Below are 15,436 nucleotides of genomic sequence, written 5' to 3' on the forward strand. Positions count from 1 at the left end.
TCTGGAAAGTATATTAAACTAAAAAACAGAGGCTAAAAGAAATGTTACTTTTAAGATCAAGTATGAAACCTGCCATCAAATAAGTACTAATATTACTTTATGTGGATTACTTGTAGAGTTATAGGTAATTTCCAGATTAGACATGTTGACTTTAACCCAGATTTATTCAATATTTTAAAAATAATAAAAACACTTTTATTAAACATTTCTACTGAACATGTTTAGATATCTTGTTGAGTTTATAAACCCAAATATCAGTGACCTAGTGATAAAAATGGGAAAATAATTTGAATCTATTTTCATGGTCTATACATGCTGAAATGCAAAACAAACATAATAGCCATCTTATAAACTGCATGTTTAGGTGTCACAGAAAATATTAGGAGGCTGACGCACAGATACAAATAATCATAAAAATGTCACCCTACATATTAAGATTACAAAGCACATTATTTACATAATAGACTTTATATTCATATCTTATGTTGTATTTCCAAAATTATAAATATCTCAGATAAATTCAATAATTTTATATTTTACTTTAGCTAAGGAGAAATGAAAATGTATATGATAAAAGTTTAACATTAAAGCTGACTTTTCATACTTAGGCCACAGTAAATTTGAAAGGAACACTTCAACTGAAACAATATTAAAGGTAAAGGGTATGTTTTAATAAAATGAAATCAGTAAGAATTACTTAAAAGCATACTGGAAAAAGCCCCCTTAATAGCAATCTTTCTAAAAAAATTTTAACTATTCCCAATTCTTTCATTTTAAGATTGTCATCTAGGTGAGACATTTAGAGTACATATGTATTACTTCCAATGTTTTACTGGAAAAGGGTCTTTTGTATTGGATCTCCAAGTAAAAAATAATTTTAATCCACTTTAGTTCAATATTTAGGTCACACCTTAAACTACTCTGACAGACCTTACTTTTAATAAAATTGCCAACGAGAAAGCTCTTAAAATTCTTTAGGTTATTTCTTTCTCCAAATTCTGTAAAATAAAACTTTATGTTTACTTTTTATGTATGAACACAACTTCAACTACAAAATTCAGTTCCGTTTTCTGCATATGGCAGATGACTGAGAAGCTTGCTACAAATCCTTTGTATATTATTTCTCTTACAACTATCTACCTATGAGATGAGAAAAAAAATCCCTGATTGGCCCCAACAAACTTACTTTTAAAAACTTACATCTAAAGTAGTCTCTCAAGTGACCCTGTTTCCCCAACACCTCCTAGTCTACCTTGGAAAGAACAAGGTATTCCAAAACAGGAGGGAATTTAACAGGACACAGACAGAGATTATGCTGAATGGTTGGTCACATATAATCTTGCATAGACTTTGTGCTCCGTAAAATGCACTCAGATGATGAGGATAAAATGACAGATTAATACGGAGAGAAATCTTTAAAGACAAATCAGGACACTGGAAAGCAAAAAGTGGAAATTGAAAATTTTATAACATATTCCCCTGAAATGGTACGTATTTTCCTCTTTTGAAGAGAAAAAGTTATAAGATACATTCTTCATGTTGGCTTTTCTAGGAAGACAATAATGGTCTGTGCCAAAAGATTTATCTTAAAGTGAAAGTATATGTGGGAAAAGGCTCCTTAAAAATATGTATATCAAACATACATTGATAAAATTTATTTTCCAGTGTGGGGTAGGGGCTAATTAATTCTAAAAGTTAAAATTCACAACTTTAAATTTATCTGAAAGGAATCTAAGAATGGATGAGCTTAAACTATTGTCTGAATCATTTAACTGATCTTTTATTTTAAAAGTTTATAGGTTTTATTGAAATATATCCGATTTCAGCTTGGAAGATATAAGTTTAAGGTCTATTCTTGGTTATTCCACTTAACTCTGCTTGTAAAATGTTGATAATTTCACCAAAACCTTATAAAGTTCTTCTAAAATGGACCTTTTTCACCCTAATGAACAGAACTCATGCCTACACTTTGATGTTCATTTCAGCGGCTCTTGTCTCTGTGAAGCACATCAAAATCACTCAAACATCAAATCGCTGATCTGATAGAATGATTTATTTTTCCATTACAGGAAAGTCATGAGTGACTTGTTCTGAGGTATGTTTTTGATCTATGAAGGACATCTATTAGAAAGCGCCACACTTGAAGGTTTCTCTTTAGGTGATAACATTTTATGGCTGGACAGTCTCTGCAGGTACAAGGTTCCCTGTTGTATCCAACTGCATACATTTACATGTGCATGCAGACACAGGGCACTCTGCATGGTCCCTAAAAATAGGTCAAATAAACAGTTAAAAATCCAAATTATACATACATACATTTATTCATCTATATCTTTTTTTCACGCACCACCAAGCCCAGCTCTTTATCTATATCTTATATCTATCTATAAGGAAACTTTTCAAAATGGCATTTGGAAAGTACAGGAATTAAAACCCAGAGGAAAAAAGCAAAAGCAGAAAATTAGAAATGACTGCCAAGCTGAACTACTGGCAAAAAGGTACTGAAAAATGAATAGTTTTACTTTCTACACATATGGCAAGATATCTCATGCACAATTGTGAAGACAAAAGGGATGTGCTCAATGTTTAAATTAAAGCTGATGAGACAAACTGGGCATCAATGTTATACCAATGAGGAGCACAGGGCCACGGGTATTTTTCAAAATAAAAGTTAAGTATGGTCTTGACAGTCTCCATTGCATGAGGTCCTTGCTAGCTACATAACAAGCTTAGAACAGAACTGAGACGGCAGTTTGATATGTAGCTTATCATTTCATTTGTAATTCAATTACATGATAAATTACATGATATTGTTTTAAAAAACTATAAACATATCCTCTTCCTAAATAAAGTTAACTGATGCTAATCAAACATTTAACTCATACAAAATATTTAAACTATTTCTTAGATAAATATTAACTTTATAGTTAAGATTACATGGGATATCTAATGATGAAAAGGTGATGACATCATCTTTGTTAACTCAAGTGATGGCAAAAATAAAATTTATCCTTTGGTTATATGTTAGTAGATAAACTTGAACTATTTAAAAGCCATCTGCTTTATCTCCTATAATACTAAGCCTGTTAAAGAAGGAATGTGCTGATTACCTGAACCAACTAAGCATATGTCCAGCATGCCCACCATGCCTGCAATTATGACACCATGTAAACCAGTTGTTAAATTGAGCTAATTTTTTGTCCTTGCTCAAGTCCACTTTTTCATCTGATTTGGATCCTCCTAAGGAAAAATAAAATAATCTTCATAAACAATATCATGATATTTTTCAGACAGGGCTTCCTATATTGCTCAGGCTAGTCTCAAACTCCTGGCCTCAACCAATCCTCCACCTTGGCCTCCCAAAGTGCTAAGATTACAGGTTTGAGCCACTGTGCCCAGCCAGTATTTTATTTAAAGTTACTTAAAAGGTATTTCTAAAACTATGTTCAAAATATACATCACACATCATATTAAAATAGCAATTTTGATTTATTAAGAGATGGAACAAATACTAAATGACAAGAGTTCCCTTACATATTTAAGAGCCAATAAAAATGGAAAATATCAGTTTTCAAAACCCACTAAGAAACAATGTGAATTTAAAACTTTAAAGAAACTGAATCAGTAGTTTAAAATCTTTTCACAAGGAAAATACCAAGCCTAGTTTACAGATGAGTTTTCCCTAACATTGAAGGGAGAAGTAATCTCATCTATACAAATTCTTTCAAACAATAGAAAAAGAGGAGAAATTTCCCAATGCATTTCAGGAGACTGGTATAACTTTGCTAATAACATCAGACAAAGATAAAATGAGAAAGGGAGATTATAGGCTAATCTCCCTCCTGAACAGACACAAAAATCCTAAATATGAGTAAATAATCTTACAATATTATAGTCCTGATTTAGCAACTCTAATTCTAGGTAAACACACTAGAGAACCTTTTGCACATGTCAAAAAGAAACATTATTCATAACAGTAAAAATATGGAGGCAAAGTTTTCAACAGAGGAGTGCAAAAACTGTGTTACAGTCATGAATGGAACACTAAACAGTAGTGAAGAACAAATAAATTACAAGTACATTCATCAGCATAACTGAAATTAAACAGCCCCCAAATCCAATGACGAACAAAAAGGCAAGCCAAAGAATATATTCCGTATGACTCATTTATATAGAATTTAAAGCACAGGCAAAACTGAATATGTGATAAAATTATACAAATAAACAAGAGACTGATTAACATACAATTCAGGATGGTGGTTACCTCTGGAGAGGAAGAAGTGGGTATGACTAAGCAGGGAAGAATGATCTCAGGTAATTGGTATAGGCAATGTCTTAAGCAAGTAAAGGCTTCATTGATGTTTGATTTATCATAATAGATGATATATATATATATACTCTAACCTATGTTATAGTTTGGAGTATATAGCACAATTTAAAGAAAAATATGCTATTACACAGGCATATTTATACATGTACATCTTCTCGCATCTTTATGTAACTTTTAGTGTTCAAAAAATGCTCATTCTATTAATTTTGGCTACTTCAATATATTTTCTTTTGTTCCAAAACAACAAATCAAATTAAAATATGTCATATAATTAGAAATAAGAACAGAAAAATGAATAAGTAAAAATATTAAGTCTAATTAAGCAGTCACTACCTTTTAAGACATGTTGCATATTAAAGTTTCACTTGGACCATTGCTGGTCACATTTTAATGATGACAGGGATAGTCTTTCATTCAGGGATAGTTTTAAAAATATCCATCTGTTTTTACTAATGATATGAAGTAAAAGGAGGTGTAAATAGTTCAAAGATTTAAGATGTATTAGGTTGGTGCAAAAGTAATTGCAGTTTTAGCACTGTTGACATTTCCCATTTGATACTGGAGTACATTTTTAAATGTGATTATGTTACATACCATTTTAATGTACATTTCTCGCTTTATGTTTTTTTTACTAATGACTTGTTACTTGCTGTTTATATTTATTTTAGACTATGGAAATGATGTTAGACAAAAAGCAAATCTGAGTGATTTTCTTATCTGAATTCAAAATGGATTGCAAAGCAGCAAATACAACTTGCAACATCATCAATGCATTTGGCCCAGGAACTGCTAGTGAATGTACAGCACACTGGTGGTTCAAGAAGTCTTAAAAAGGAGATAACAGCCTTGAAGATTAGGAGCTCAGTGGACAGCCACAGTAAGTTGACAATGACAAACTGAAAGCCATCATCGAAGCTGATCGTCTTACAACTACACGAGGTGTTGAGAAGTTGCTAAGGATCTCAAGGTGGACCATTCTACGGTCAGTTCAGCATTTGAAGCTGAAACTGGAAAGCTCAAAAAGTTCAAAAAGTGAGTGCTTTATGAGCTAACCGAAAATAAAAAAGATCATCCTTTTGAAGTGTTGTCTTCTCATCTTGTATGCAACAACAAAAAACCATTTCTCAATCGGATTGTGAGATTTTGACGTGTGACAAAAAGTGGATTTATACGATGACCAGCTCAGTGGTTGGACTGGGAAGCAGCTCCAAAGCCCTTCCCAAAGCCAAATTTGCACCAAAAAAAAGGTCATGGTCACCATTTGGTGGTCTTTTGCTGGTCTGATCCACTACAGCTTTCTGAATCCCAGAGAAACCATTATATCTGAGAAGTATGGTCAGCAAATCAATGAGATGCACTGAAAACTGCAATGCCTGCAGTTAGCCTTGGTTAACAGAAAGGACCCAATTCTCCTTGACAACGTCCCATGCACGTTGCACAACCAATGTTTCAAAGGTTGAATGAATTGGGCTAGGAAGTTTTGCCTCATTCTCCATGTTCACCTGACCTTTCGCCAACCGACTACCACATTTTTAAGCATCTCCAAAACTTTTTGTAGAGAAAATGCTTCCACAACCAGCAGGATGCAGAAAATGCTTCCAAGAGTTTGTAGAATCCTGAAGCACTGATTTTTATGTTACAGTAATAAACAAACTTATTCCTCGTTGGCAAAAAAGTGTTGACTGTAATGGTTCCTATTTTGATTAATAATGATGTGTTTGAGCCTAGTTATAATGATTTAAAATTGATGGTCTGAAACCATAATTACTTTTGCACCAACCTAATACACTAAATCAATCCTAAAAGCTTCACCAACAATAATGAGAGAAAAAAGGAAAGGAGGAAGAGAAAAGAGGAGAAAAGATAGATCTTATGGAGATACCATTTTGTACTTTTGTGTAAAGCTCATTGGTGATTTTCACTGTTTCTGTAACTTCTATAATAACATACACAGAAAACAGATTGAATCTAAAGCAGGCTAATCCTTATATTTTTCTGATGAAGCTGAAAATATTAAGGTATACCTCATTTCCAAGTAAAAAGGCTTCTTAAGATCAAATGACTTTACAGTGAATTATGAAGACAAGTACTACAGAATAACTGAGGGACACTGGAGTTTCATTTATGCACTAATAGTGTGAGAAGAAAGAACCAATAATAACCTTTTTTTTTTTTTTTGAGGCAGAGTTTTACTCTGTTGCCCTGGCTAAAGTGCTGTGGTGTCAGCCTGGCTCACAGCAACCTCAAACTCCTGGGCTCAAGCAATCTTCCTGCCTCAGCCTTCCGAGTAGCTGGGACTACAGGCTTGCGTCACCATGCCCGGCTAATTTTTTCTGTGTATTTTTAGTTGGCCAATTAATTTATTTCTATTTTTAGTAGAGATGGGGTCTCACTCTTGCTTAGGCTGGTTTCGAACTCCTACCTTGAGCAATCTGCCCGCCTCTGCCTCCCACAGTGCTAGGATTACAGGCGTGAGCCACCACACCTGGCCCATGTTCTTTATTCTCAGTCAACAACCTGGAAAGGCTTCCCTGAAACCCTTACATAGGTAAATCTACCAAACTTTAAAGGACCAGCTTAAAGGGTATCTTATGCCTGAAGCTTTCCAGATATCCTTAAGGTAGAAGTAATGTTTCCCTCTTTCAAAATTCCTAACATTTTCCTTATATAATATCCCTATTCATCCTTGAGATCTAGATGTTTTAGAATCTATAATGTTTTGGGATTTTAGAAAAATAATAAGAAATATGTAACACCTCTATGGAAATCTGAGGTAGCATCGTATTATAAGACTCATTAGTATTTCTTCAGTGAAACATGAATATTCACAAATAAAAAAGAAATAAGATCTTAGTAGCCTTTCATGCCAATTATGAACAGGTTTTGCTGCCAAATGAGATTACTATAAATTCATTTTTAAAAAACATTGGCTTTTCAAATCTTTTTAGATTTCTGAATGACAGATAAGAAATTACAGACCAGTATTTTTTTAAAATATCCCTATTTTATGTTAGTTATCTTTGCTTATTGCACATAAACTTCACAAGGTTCTTTGATTGATTCATCCCAGTACAAGCCTTATCTTAATGTATTAAATAAGTGCTCATATATATACTAAAGAAATTATTTCTGAATTAATATAAAAAAATTTCTAAAATATAGAAAAATGTTAAGATTTGATAAACTTGAGTTTTGAACAGTCGTTATATTAGTCATCATAGCAGAGAGTTTGATGTTTTAATTTTCTTCAAATACTAGAAAATTATTTTTTCTTACCTATAGAAAAGATTGAAAAGCTGGTATCTAACAAAAAGGAAGAACACTAAAGTGTCATTAGAAAGCAAATAATCCTTAGCTTCCTGAGACTTAAGATCCAAAAGATATTTTACATTTAATTATTTCTATGTATCTCAGTTTACACAGATATATGACTCATTTACTATGTTTATTCCAAATTGTTATTTTCTGTTTATTAGGACTAGGGTCATTCTAAAAAACTGATTGGTATCCAATATATAAAATAAAAATCCTTGACTAAAATTTAAATCAAAGCTAAAATGTACATTGAAAAACATTACATATTGCCTTCATTAGGTAAAAAAAAAAAAAGCATCCAGATCAAAATATATTTACTTGGCTAATGATAGATACCAGCAAGTCTTTCACAAATGTTTATATAATAAAGCAGACTACTTACATGATGAATAAGCTGCAGAACAGAATTATAAAATGCCAGAAGTACAAAGGATCTCCAGTCCAACACTTATATTAAAGAGGGCTAGAGTAACTCTCAATGTCACAGTGTGAATGACACAGAACTAGAACTAAAACATACATTCTAACACACTGTCCAGTTCTTATTTTCTTTTTTTGAGACAGAGTCTCGCTTTGTTGCCTAGGCTAGAGTGAGTGCCATGACATCAGCCTAGCTCACAGCAATCTCAAACTCCTGAGCTCAAGTGATCCTTCTGCCTCAGCCTCCCAAGTAGCTGGGACTACAGACATGTGCCACCACGCCTGGCTAATTTTTCTATATATATTAGTTGGCCAATTAATTTTTCTATTTATAGTAGAGACGGGGTCTCACTCTTGCTCAGGCTGGTTTTGAACTCCTGACCTCGAGCAATCCGCCCGCCTCGGCCTCCCAGAGTGCTAGGATTACAGGCGTGAGCCACTGCGCCCAGCCTGTCCAGTTCTTTATTCATCACACCAGTGTGCTAAACACCCAAAATGTTTTTAATCAAAATTTTGCCACAGTATCATTTTTAACTTATGTAAATAGCTTAGGCAGGGCTCGGTGGCTCATGCCTGTAATCCTAGCACTCTGGGAGGCCAAGGCTCGCAGATGGCTAGAGGTCAAGAGTTCGAAACCAGCCTGAGCAAGAGCGAGACCCGTCTCTATTATAAAATAGAAATAAATTAATCGGCCAACTAATATATCTAGAAACAATTAGCCGGGCATGGTGGCACATGCCTGTAGTCCCAGCTACTTGGGAGGCTGAGGCAGGCGGATTGCTTAAGCCCAGGAGAGTGAGGCTGCTATGAGCTAGGCTGATGCCATGGCACTCACTCTAGCCTGGGCAACAAAGCAAGACTCTGCCTCAAAAAAAAAAAAAAAAAAAAAAAAAAGCTGGAATATTCCCAGCCACCAAGTACATTATATTCAATTATCTACTATTCTCAAAAAATGTTCTATATGTTTACTATAAATAGTAAAAAATAATCTTAATATTTCCAACCATTAAAAAATCTATTATGTTTACCAGATAACTGACGAACATAGCAGAAGCAGCATCAAAATCTAGAAGTCATGGGCTTCTAAGTTAATAGGGAATAGGGTTTCTATGTATTTCACAGGTTAAGTTTTGAAGATGAAATAAAAGAAAATGTCAAAGTGCTTTGAGACTATCAGAAGCTCCTTAGGAATACAAGGTATCTATTAATATTGCAGATGTGGGCACACTGACTTTTAAATATCAAATTTGAAAGAACTTCTCTTAGCAGAAAACAGTGATAAGAAAAGAGTATAGAATACTTCATATTTAAGAAAGAAAGAATACTTCATATTTAAGCTTTTCTCACAAACTTTAAGTTTGTCAGCCCTTGTGAAATTACTTGAAGTATCATGGATACAGAATTACTTTTAATATATAGATATTATAATTACAGGAACATAAAAGCCTTCAAAGCCAATAAATTCCCCTTTCTTAGGAATAAGATAAAACTCAAGCTAGTATGTATTGTATTTGCAACATTAACTAACTCAGTTACGTAGAAACAGCTCAAAAAAGTGTTTTGTAGAATCATGTCATACCAGGACAGCTAGAAACAGGTGTTCCCATATTAATGAGGCAAAGTGCACAACGAGGAAGCGGTTTTCGACAGCCAGGACAACTTGTGACTTTAGATTTTGTTGGTGAGCCACTCACACCATACTGACTAAAACCTCTGCCCTGATGAGGCACAGCTGAACAGCTGTAGGAGATTGACTTGCCACAGAAATTGCAACTCACAAACACCTATAAAAAACAAATGAAAGGAGGAAAAAATGTAATTGAACCATAATGGAGTGATAAATAAAATTTGATCCTAACAAATTACTTTAAAATAATTTTTAAAACCTCATTTTATACTGTAAAATAATTTATCTCTAAGCTATCTAGCTCTCATTTAAAATCCCTACTTAGCAGTTACATTATTTGGGTACTTCCTTTCTGTTACTTTTGTTTAGTTATATTCTTTCTAGTAACATTGAAATTGGTAGAAAAACTCAGAAACTTTATACCCCAACATTTTAAAAAATAACAAGGACTTTAGAATTCACACTGGGCCATTACAAAATACCCAATATGACTTCTAAACCAAAGTTCAGTGATAAAAATCTTCTGATCAAAATGTTCTTGTAAAGAAAATACTCTGTTACTAAGATAAAAAGGAGTTAAGGATCCTGTAATGGTAAATAGTTAAAATTTTAATAGTAATAGAAGCAGTCCATTTTTGCTTTTACAGTAAACTCCTAGGTTCTTAATCACTTATTATATAGATTAGTAACATATACTACCACGTAATACTATTTTACCAATACTCTGGTTCTAATGTAAGCACTAATTTCTTGACTTCCTAAAATAGGAAAACAGCACCATCCAGTGCTCATATTGAGGATAACCTAATATTTATATCTGAACTAAGACACAGTGATTTCATGTCTTAGGCCTATGTGATAATTGAGCTCATTTTTAATTATTTATTTATTTATTTTTTTTTAATTATTTATTTATTTTTTTTTTTTTTTGAGACAGAGTCTCGCTTTGTTATCCAGGCTAGAGTGAGTGCCGTGGCGTCAGCCTAGCTCACAGCAACCTCAAACTCCTGGGCTCAAGCAATCCTCCTGCCTCAGCCTCCCACGTAGCTGGGACTACAGGCATGTGCCACCATGCCCGGCTAATTTTTTTATATATATATATCAGTTGGCCAATTAATTTCTTTCTATTTATAGTAGAGACGGGGTCTCGCTCTTGCTCAGGCTGGTTTTGAACTCCTGACCTTGAGCAATCCGCCCGCCTCGGCCTCCCAAGAGCTAGGATTACAGGCGTGAGCCACAGCGCCCGGCCTGAGCTCATTTTTTAAACTAATGCTAAAAAAGTTTCCATGTGTAATTCGACATGATATATGTATATACTGTTAAATAAAAAAAAACCCAAATCCTGCTTTATTGACATAAATAGTGCTGAAAAACTTAACACACAAATGGAATTTATAAAATTATGTAATAGCTTAGACTCTGAAAGGGCTGGGAATACACTGGAAAACTTCAGACAGCCCTAGGATTGATTTAGGGCTGCCTAAGATCCTCTGGCCTTGTTATAGTTTGTTCTATCTCAGACTATAGCTCAAGTGGAGATGACTGTTAGGAAGTAGCAGAACCAAAGAGGAAAACCAAGGGAAAAGTACAGTCTAGAATAGATAAAGACATCAATGGGAACTCAGTATAAGTAAAAGAATGAGCTAAAAATTATTAAATCAAACTTTAAACTGTTTTGATCTGATTCTCTCTGAAACAATGCACTTACCTGTGCTAAAGGCTTGGAACTTGGATCCAACTTACTTCTGTGAATATCAAATTCAGCTCGTTTGTGCCAAAACCTCCAGGCATCTAATAAATTTCTATAATTCTCAATCCAGTACTGAACTCTTTCATCTTTAAGAACATCTAAAGGTGAACCCTAAAAAGAAAACATGAATTATTTCAATTGTTCAAAATTTTCTGGCTAAGTCAGGGGATTCTGGGTCACATGGGTATGAGTCGCACAAAAGAAATAGCCTCCTTCTTGCCAAAAGCTAGATCCTAATGAGGATACACATAAAACTGACGGAAACTCTGTTAATCTACCTTAAGCTGGCCTCCACTAAAGGCATAAATATGTACTTTACGTATTATACCTGGCCAGGGAAGTGCAATTCTCCATCTTTTAGTTACATTTAAGGAACCAGGAGGAAACAAGTCATCTTCATGATTGAATGCAGTCAATAGTGATATGAATACTTTGTCCCAACAATTAAAAACCTCTAGGCTCACAAACTTTGTTTTTACTATCTAATCCAAATGCACATCAAAACTGCTCAATCACATTTAAACTAATACTTAGCCTAGTCCTTTGTATCTAGCAATGCACTATGAACCGAGATGCTGCTTTCATTAATATATACCTACTCATCTGTAAGTTAAACCTGTCTTCTCTTGTCTTCAATTAAAATACATATTTACTGCCTTAATAAAATAATAATAATAGTAATAATGATAAAAGAAAAACCAAAACAAAACCCCAAATTTTCTTAGTTCTTTTGCTCCTAGGCCACAGTGAAAAGCAACTGTTTTACTTCAATTTACTTTAGAGTTCTTCTCATTAAGAACCTCAATTTCTTAGGCCGGGCGCTGTGACTCACACCTGTAATCCTAGCACTCTGGGAGGCCGAGGCAGGCAGATTGCTCGAGGTCAGGAGTTCAAAACCAGCCTGAGCAAGAGCGAGACCCCCGTCTCTACTATAAATAGAAAGAAATTAATTGGCCAACTAATATATAGAGAAAAAAATTAGCCGGGCATGGTGGTGCATGCCTGTAGTCCCAGCTATTCAGGAGGCTGAGGCAGTAGGATTGCTTGAGCCCAGGAGTTTGAGGTTGCTGTGCGCTAGGCTGACACCACGGCACTCACTCTAGTCTGGGCAACAAAGCGAGACTCTGTCTCAATAAATAAACAAATAATAATAAAAAGAGAACCTCAATTTCTTGCCAGTAAGAATTTTCCTAAAGCTGTATTTTACCCAGTAGTTGTGACATTCCACATTTCATCTATGCTTGCTTTGGGCTATTACAGAAGGCTTTTTAGTCCTGTCTAGGATATTTTCCTTAACTATGTATGATGGAGAAAGTCTCTACTTCCAATGACACCTTGGGCATGAATTTGAAGCCCAGTTTTCTCAGTCCTAGGGGCCAGAGAGAAAAGTAAAATGTTAGAGAGAACCTAGTAAACATCTTACTTATGGAAAAAGAACAGAAACTTCTAACAGCTAATACAGACAACCTATCTTTAGACATTCAATCAAAATCAGAAGGAGCATATCTTTCATCTATTACATTAGGTGTTCATTTCAATTACCAGAGTTAAATGTAGCTAAAAGAACATGTGACAAACTCTTAGTTTACAATTATGATCAACTAGGCAGAACCAGGTACCGAAGTAGTATATAATCACTTGTTTAAAAAGAAAATTCACAGAAAAATAAGATGTCTTCATATCCCATTCTTTCCTGTTTCATGGCTGGAAGGGGATAAACTAAGAAAGAATTTGGTCAATTCATATGTAAGTCTTCTCTAGATCTACCCTAGTAAAGTCTAAAATCAAGTCCCAGCATGATCTGTAGGGAAGACAGTTTAGAGATTGAGTCTGACCAAATTAGAAGGGCATGGTAATATTAACAGCTTGGGCTTTCCACATGTTCACACTAACAAAACGGAAGACTAAAAGTGTTCAACAAATAACTGAACTTCCAAACGTAATAATCAACACTCTTCAGAAAAAGATAAAAGAAACCAGATCTCCATAATGTAGTGTATACAAAGCCCAATAGTCAATAAAAAAAGAATCACTAGACATATAAAGAAACAGGTAAATGTCATTGAAAGTAAAGGAAAAAGGGGGCAATAGGAACTAGACCTAAAACAGCTCAGATGTTAGAGTTAGCAGATAAACTTGAATGCAGCTAAAAGAATATGTTCAAAGAAATGTGTTCAAAGAATTAAAGGAAAATATTGTTTAAATTAGTGAACAGAAAAGGAATCTGAACTGAGAAATGTAAACTATAACAAAGTTGAGATACTACAACTGAAAGGCACAATAACTGAAACTAGGAGTTCTCTGGAAACTTAAATAGCAGACAGAATGTGACAGAAGAGTCAATGAACAAATAAGCAGAAATTATGGAATTTGAAGAACAGAGAAAAAAAGATGGAAGGAAAATGAACAGAGCCTCAGGCAATTATGGACAATATCAAGTGATTTAATATACATGTGAAAAGAGTCCAAAGAAAAAGAGAATGAGATTGGGGAATTAAAAAAAATATTTAAAGAAATAATGCCCCCAAATCTGATGAAAAACACTGACTTATAATCCTAGAAGCTCAATGAACCACAAGCAGGACAAAAAGAAAACTATAAGTAGGCACATGAGGGTCATACTGCTAGAAAATCAAAATAAAATCTTGAAAGAAGCCCAAAGAAAAATGAAATATCACACAGAGGGAAACAAGGAACAGACAGCTGACTTCTCATCAGAGACAACAGAGACAAGATAACAATGAAACTACCTCTTTAAGGTGCTGAAAGAAAAATAAGGGTGAAACTCACATCTATAGAAAGAAATATAGAATGCCAGGAATGGTAAATAGTGTATAAATACAAAAGCCTATGTTTTCTTTCTTCTCATGATTTACATAAAACACAAATGACAAAGGACAAATCATAACACTGTTAAGTTGGAATTTATAAAGTTTATAGAAGTAAAATATATGACAACAGGACAAAGGAGTGGGTATGTAAATGAAATTACACTGTTGTAACATTTGTGAAGCATGAACTATTACGTGTGAAGCGAAACTTGGAAAATGTCAGGTATGAGGTAAGAAAGGGAAGGGGTAAAGTAGAAAGCATGATTTGTCAGGTATGAAATGTGAACCTTAAGGAGGTAAAATACTGACTTTGGTGAATTAAGGATGCATACTGTTGAACCTATAGCAACACTTAAAAAAAAATAATGAAAGGGGTATAGATAAAAAGCAAAGAAGCAATAAAATGAAAATGGAAATATTTTCATGGATTTATTTAATTAACCCAAAATAAGGCAGGAAAGGAATAGAGGAACAACAGAAAAAGGACAAATTGAAAAACAAATAGCAATATGATAGACTTAACCTTGACCACATAAATGTAAATGAAAAAAACCTCAATTAAAGGCAGTGTAAGATCTGATTATATATTGTCTGCATTTAAAAATATTTTATAAATCTTGATAAGAGGTTATTAATCTATTTGCCTTCTGTATCGTTACAGCTGCAGTTTAATTTAAAAGATATAATCTTATTTCAGTAAGAAAAAATGTTACAAAAGGATACTTTTTCTTCCATGGGCAGTGGCCTGATACCTTAGGTAAGTTTACTTTGTGGTTTGTAGGCTACTGTGTTCACAAGAAGGGAGACTGGGGGAGGGGGACAGTTTACTATGTTTACTCAGTAACACAGCACACTATCATATTATGTAAAAGCATAAGGGCAGGAAAGGGGAAGGTTGTAAGGATAAGATTAGCTGCAGGGCTATAAGAGATCTCTCAGGAAAATACTGAAAATTTTTACCATATTTCCAGCAAAAGTAAAGTAGAAGATAACCTTTACCCGGAATCTGTTTTTAACCACTAGATAGTAAAAACTGAGAAAATATAAAGGACTTGGTTACCTCAAATCACTTCCATTGATAATAAAAAAGGAAAATGAGATTTAGGGGAACTGTGGTACAATCTGCCTTCAACGCTTCAATTGAGACTGTAGTTCAGATCAGG

At 34.1% G+C, this 15,436-nt stretch overlaps 1 protein-coding gene across 2 annotated transcripts in view; it reads right to left on the reverse strand.

Annotated features, from left to right (window-relative positions):
* Window positions 1-2,033: 2,033 nt before the first annotated feature.
* MIOS (meiosis regulator for oocyte development) overlaps window positions 2,034-15,436 on the reverse strand; it is a 35,555-nt gene continuing 22,152 nt past the window's right edge. For both annotated transcript variants that reach the window (XM_012757150.3, XM_012757147.3), the window contains 4 exons: window positions 11,401-11,553; window positions 9,645-9,849; window positions 3,111-3,240; window positions 2,034-2,266 (listed from right to left, as the gene is read on the reverse strand). In XM_012757150.3, coding sequence (XP_012612604.1) covers window positions 2,170-2,266; window positions 3,111-3,240; window positions 9,645-9,849; window positions 11,401-11,553 — 585 coding nt within the window. In that variant the 3' untranslated portion in view covers window positions 2,034-2,169. The remainder of the gene's footprint in view (window positions 2,267-3,110; window positions 3,241-9,644; window positions 9,850-11,400; window positions 11,554-15,436) is intronic.

This window comes from Microcebus murinus, chromosome 9 (assembly GCF_040939455.1).
Source record: "Microcebus murinus isolate Inina chromosome 9, M.murinus_Inina_mat1.0, whole genome shotgun sequence".
NCBI classification, from domain to species: domain Eukaryota; kingdom Metazoa; phylum Chordata; class Mammalia; order Primates; family Cheirogaleidae; genus Microcebus; species Microcebus murinus.